General features: G+C 31.2%; 1 protein-coding gene across 1 annotated transcript; it reads left to right on the top strand.

Annotated features, from left to right (window-relative positions):
- Window positions 1-2,796: 2,796 nt before the first annotated feature.
- On the top strand, window positions 2,797-5,181 carry LOC139901614 (uncharacterized). The gene is made up of 3 exons (XM_071884307.1): window positions 2,797-3,183; window positions 3,297-3,577; window positions 5,115-5,181. The coding sequence occupies exons 1-3, from the start codon at window positions 2,797-2,799 to the stop codon at window positions 5,179-5,181; spliced, it is 735 nt and encodes a 244-aa protein (XP_071740408.1).
- Window positions 5,182-6,499: the final 1,318 nt, after the last annotated feature.

The following is a 6,499-nucleotide window of genomic DNA, read 5'->3' as shown; positions in this document are numbered from 1 at the left end:
AAGTATATCTTAAACTTTTGAGTGTTTTGGTCATTTACTTCGATAAATCATTGTCTCGCTATTTGTTAATATATATATAATATATACATTTTCATTTTGAAATAGTGTTTCAATGTAGCAAAGTTACTGTAGTAAATAGTGATTTTTTGAAAACACTGTAGCTTTTCGAGTACTGTAACAATTCGAAAATACTGTAGCAAATTAGTGTTTCACTGGTTCATCTTAAACGTTTTAGTTAACTTATCTAAATATTAATCGAATCAATAATCGAATGTTAATATCGTTTACTAAATAACTTGAAATCATATATATATATATATGCACATTAAGTTATATATATATTGTTCGTGAATCGTCGAGAACAGTCAAAGAATAATTGATTACATGAATATAGTTCTAAAACTTGAGGCTCAACATTACAGACTTTGCTTATCGTGTCGAAAACATTAAATCATTTAAAGATAAAAGTTTAAATTTGGTCAGAACTTTCCGGGTTGTCACAAAAACCCACCTTCTTCATCACGTATTCTCAAAACCCTAATGTAAACTATTTCACAATGGTTGAATGTTGATGTGGTCGGCGAGCCATATTTCGAACATCATGGACTCCTTAACCTAGGTCTTCGATTCTACGCTTGTCCAATCAAGGTAGCGTATTTTCGATTATTATCTATCCGTTTATCTTAGTTTAAAAAAAAATCTAAATTGACAGCTCAAATTGTTCGTAGATGTTTAATTGTAGCTTTATTTATTGGGTCGATCCACCAATTTTCGATCGGGCAACTAACATAAAACCTGGATTGTTGAATTCGAAGAACGATCTTGAAGATAAAGTTAAAGTGCAGAAAAGCAAGCCTAAAGGATGAAATTCTATCTGATTTGTAGTTGGATTGGATTTGCTATGTATTTTCTCATGTATAAGACACAAATTTAGTGCAACTTGTTACTGCAAAAGATAAGACTACTAACATTAGCATTAAAATCATCATTCTTTGGTGCTACTGGTTCCAACACTAGAGGTCTTTTTTATTCCAGCAAATAGTTCTGTTGTGGTGTTTTCAACTTCCACTCCACAACATTGTGTAGTTCCATGCATCTTTTTTATTTCCAGCAAATACTTTTGTTGCAGCTGGAGTTAAAGGGCCATCACATATTCACATTTGGATATAACATTTACAACACTCACATTCCTTTTCATAAGATATTCCATGAGCAACATGAGGGTTCCGTTTTTTCGCCGTTCACCTTTCGGAACGTCGGGAGTATGGCGCTCCGCCACTCCCCTTCGGCGTTCCCACCGGCGTTCCAACAACATTCAAGCCCATCGTGGGATTTCAGATGTTGGGTTCTTTTGGCCAATTGATGTGCCACGTGAGTTTTCTTTCTTTTGTTTTGTTTTTCTTATTCTTTTTTCTTATTGATCCACCTATACACTATTTCCACTCCAAAGTTTCAGCAGAACTTTGAATAGAACTTCATGCATCACCACTCCTGGTGCTCTAATATACTCCAAGGCTGTAATAACTGGGTTATTCTACCATATGCCAAAATACGTCATTCGTCCGAACATGTTCGTTTTTGAACTCGAGTTCTAACATGTTCGTACGAGAAAATAAGGTTTCGAGTTATTCACTAAGTTCGAACGAGTTCGTGTTTGAAAATGTTCAAACTCAAGCATACCTGTTCAAATAATGATATCTTCTCATTCTAACTGCTTTTATTTTATTTCTGCATGTTCTTATTGTTGGTTAAGTGTATACAAGTTGTAGCAGTGTAGATGTAGCTGTGCAGAAGTTGATATAGCTGATGCTGCATGTATACTTGTTGCTGTTGAAGTTTAATGAAGGGGTCAAGTCTTTTGCAAATCATGTATGTTGTTTTTCAGTCAATGTACCTGGTACGGGGGCTAAATTGCAATTATACAAAGTTGGGACGTAGTTAGACTTGACTTTGCATATTAGAGGGACCATTCCGGCCCTTTCTCATACTTTGAGGATTAAACAGAAACAAGCTTACACTGTATTATAAAAGGGAGATAATTAGGGTTTGCTAAATAGATTTCATTCGATCGTTTTCTATTTCACTGTAACTTTTCATTGTTACTCAAAGTTAATTGCAATCTAGTTTGGATTAGCAATTTGGTAAAGTTTTTGTATGATGATTCATCTAGTTGATGAATGTTCTAAGTGTTTGAATCAAAGTTTATTGTTAATTCGTTGGTTAAATTGTTTCAATCTGTTCAAGTGGTGGTGATTCATTCAGTTCTTGGTGATTTTATTGCTACATATTATGTTTTTTACATGGTATCAGAGCGGTTCAACGCCTGATTATGTTCATCGGTTAAAAATCTTTTCTGGTTTCTCAGTTCTAGGGCTTGTGATTTATCAAAGGAGTGTTTGATCAATTACTTGTCACAAGTTGGTTTGAAGATTGGGGGTTTTGTGTTCTCAACCTTCAAATTGGTCAATTAAAGTGATTCAGATTTAGTCTGGATCTTGGGTTGATAAAATTTGGGGTTTTCTGTAAACCCTAATTCTGCTCGTGTTCTTGGCTGCATCAGGCTATTCATTGTTCTTTTGCTGCACAGAAGATATAGGGGCGTATCTAAACTCCTCTTTATCTTTTATTTCTTTTAATATCTGGTTGTGATTAAATAATTCTTCCAAGGATCGCCACAGCCCAACTCTTGACCATGATTCAAGAAATCACTGGAAACCTGATCAAGTTGTGGCTTGATCTTGAAAGGATTACTTAATTGTTCTTGCTTGTGTTGCTTAATTACCGTTATCTGTTAAAATGGGTGATGTTACTAAGTCTGATACAAGTACTACACTCATAAGTAAACTGGACTTTGGAGATCCATTGTATCTTCATGCCAGTGATATTTCTAGTACACCTTTAATCACTTTCAAATTAAAGGGTACAAAAAATTACAAATCTTGGTCATGTGCTATGAAATTAGCACTTCAAACTAAAAATAAAATGGGTTTTATAACTGGAACACTTGAAAAAGATGAAGAAGATGAATTTCTAAGTAATCAATGGGAGAGGTATAATGCAGTTTTTCTTTCATGGATTTTTAGATCTATGTATGATGAACTGTATAGTGGTCAAATTTTTTCAGAAATTGCTTCTGAGGTTTGGGATGAATTGAAGGAAACTTATGATAAAGTTGATGGTTCTGTTCTTTTCAATCTATATCAAGAGATTAATTCAACAAACAGTCTGGAACTCCTGTTTCAGATTATTATCACAAACTAAATTCTCTTTAAAAACAATATGATATTCTGGTTCAGTTACCTGCTTGTGGCCTCACATCATCAAAAGAGTTTAAAGAACACAAAAATTTAATAAAACTGATGCAATTTCTCATGGGTTTAGATGATATATATCTACCTATTAGGAGCAATCTCCTAATGAGGGACCCTTTACCCACAGTTAAAACTGCTTTCTTCATTATATCAAGAGAAGAGTCCCGTAGAAGCTCAAAACAAATTAACAAGAAGTATTCAAGTGAATCGTCTTCTTTCACTAGTAATCTTGAACTTAAAACAAATCTGTCTGCTAGTGGTCAAAGGTGTGCTGAATGTGTGACGACCCGGAAATTTCCGACCAAATTTAAACTTTATCTTTATATTATTCCGACACGATAAGCAAAGTTTGTTAAGTTAAATCTCAAGAATTTTAAACTATGTTCATACATTCATTTAACCTCGACCAAATTCCGACGATTCACGAACAGATAATGGTAAATAGATTTGTGTGTATTTAAATATATATGTATAATTATAATAATTGGAAATATAATTCGAAACATTATATGTTGTTGTTATTAAAATGAATTATGTAAAATAAAATAAAAATAGAATATTATAATAATTATTATTTACAACATAATTATATAATTATATATAAATAAAGTATAGTAAAAATAAATATTAAATGATTGTAGTACTCGTGTGATGTTCCGATTGATGTTAAGCAAACTAAATTCAAACTTATATGAATTTAAAATAAACGGTGATCCGAAAATGAGTTCTATAAATTATAGACTTATTAAAAATGTATTTAGGAGCTGTTTGTTAAATTTTAGAACTTTTTATATTTTACCCAGAATTGAGAGGGACAGTTGACGTAATTTTTATTTAATAAATTAATGATCGAATTTTATACCATAATGACCGAAATAAATAAAGATAATTACTGTGAAAGTTTGGGATTTTTCTGAAGACTTTTATCCGCCACTGATTTTACAACGGAGTACGATTTAATAGTCCGTGAAAACTGTCGGCAGATAATTCAAAACAAGTGGCTGCTAAGTTTATTATTATTAAATCAATTGTGCACATTTGAATTCAATTAAGTACTCTATATTACTGTACTCATTAAATATCTAAACATAATATATAGATGTATGCATCCCCACTTAATTTGAGAAAATATCCACAAGTGATTCGTTCATAGTGCATTATTATTGCACTTCCTCTCCCAACAAACATATAACCAAATGAACACCATTTAAACCACCACTTCCGGTTTGGAAACACCATCATCTTGCTACAACCAACATCTATCCAAAATTATGTAACTGCTGCTGCTACTTTTATTGTTGTTACAACCTTGTTCGTCAACGATGAACCTAAACTACCATCATACTATTTTCTGTTTCATGTCCACCACAAAACCGTCACTTCTTCTTCTTCGGTTTATAACTCACCACCAATCATCTTCAACATCGATCACCATCTCCATCGTGAATATCACCGGAACCACCACGACAATCTACACCTCCATCACACCGTACCTCTACCACTTAAACCACAATCACTGCTGCAGTTCACTTCTGTTTACTCCACCCATAACAACCACCTTACACCACCCTCACTAAATCGAAACCCTTTTGTACTTGTCACCATTCGTTGCTGCATTTCTGTTTCAAACCCAACATCCACAGCCAACAACTACCATCGAACAACTCGTTAAACTAGAACTGCTGCTACTGCGTATTTTTTTCTGTTTTAATCGGAATTCAATCACAAACCATCACCCTTAAACTGTCACTACAGCTGCTACCTCTGTGGTTATTTTTTTCATTTGTTATTCGAAAACCACAGTAACTCGATCAAACTATTGCCTCTTCAATCCAGTATAAATCCCAACTTCTGCTACTGCAAACCGTGATATTTTTGCAGCTTCTGCTAGATGTTTTGACGTGAATATGATAAAAGGATTAATGAGTCACGGGTCATGTATGCTCACAAGTAAAGTTGTCAATTTGAATGTATTAAAATTCTTTATAAAATGCATGATATGAGTTGGGACAATTTGTGGCTGACAAAGGAAAAGTGCATGGCACTTGTTTATTAAATAAAAAAAAACCGAATACTTTGTTAATTAAATTGAGGCTTCGGTATTTTGATCTAGTTGTGTCATGGGCCGATTAGGATTTAATTGGTTTGATTTTATGAGCTTGTAAATAAATGGACCGTGTATTGTAGTTGCTTATGTTGTTGGGCCGAAACACTAGTTCTTATCTTGTATTTTTGGTCGATCAAAATGAAACCTTGATGTGTTGAAGATTAGTGAATGTTTAAGAAGATGATGATAGCGTTAATATGTAAACAGAAATGATATAGATGAAGACGATGGAAATATGATAATGATATGGTAAGTTCATGATGACTAGATTATGAGGAATGATGAGGATTAGATCAGAAGAAGAAGAAAGGCAGTCGAAAATATTGACTAAAAGAATTTAAGTTGAGAATTAAAACAGAAATTATGAAGCAGAGAAATGGTTAAGGTTGTGTGTATTGAACGAGAGGTCTCGGGTTCGAACTCGAGCTACGACATCTTTTTAGAAAGCTATTCTTTAAGGTAGTATTCTTATTATTCATATTATTATTCATATTATTATTATTATTATTATTATTATTATTATTATTATTATTATTATTATTATTATTATTATTATTATTATTATTATTATTTTTATTATTTTTATTATTATTATTATTATTATTATTATTATTATTATTATTATTAGTATTATAATTAAACATTATTAGTATTATTATTACTAACAATATCATTATTAGTATTATTATTTTAAGAATTATTATCATTATTATCATTAGTGGTAAAATTATTATTTTAGTCATTATTATTATCAGTATTACTATTATTATAATCATTATTACTAAAAGTATCACTATTTTTAAAATTTATCTTTTTATTAAAGTTAGTATTATTTTTATCATTATTATTATTATAATTAATATTACTAACTATAACTTTAGTTTTAAATATATTTCGTATATAAAATATAACTATATTTTTATGATCTAAAACTAAAAAGATAGATATTATAAATTAGATACAAACTTTAAATATATAGAAGTATATATAATAAGTATACTACTTTTACTAATAAAATATTTTTTTTTCATTTACGTTTTAATATAACTCGAATGTCATCATATTAAAAATTATGAGTATT

Source organism: Rutidosis leptorrhynchoides, chromosome 3, assembly GCF_046630445.1.
Source record: "Rutidosis leptorrhynchoides isolate AG116_Rl617_1_P2 chromosome 3, CSIRO_AGI_Rlap_v1, whole genome shotgun sequence".
Classification (NCBI taxonomy): Eukaryota; Viridiplantae; Streptophyta; class Magnoliopsida; order Asterales; family Asteraceae; genus Rutidosis; species Rutidosis leptorrhynchoides.
Note: the sequence above shows the minus strand (reverse complement) of the source record. Positions and strands in the feature narration are given on the sequence as shown.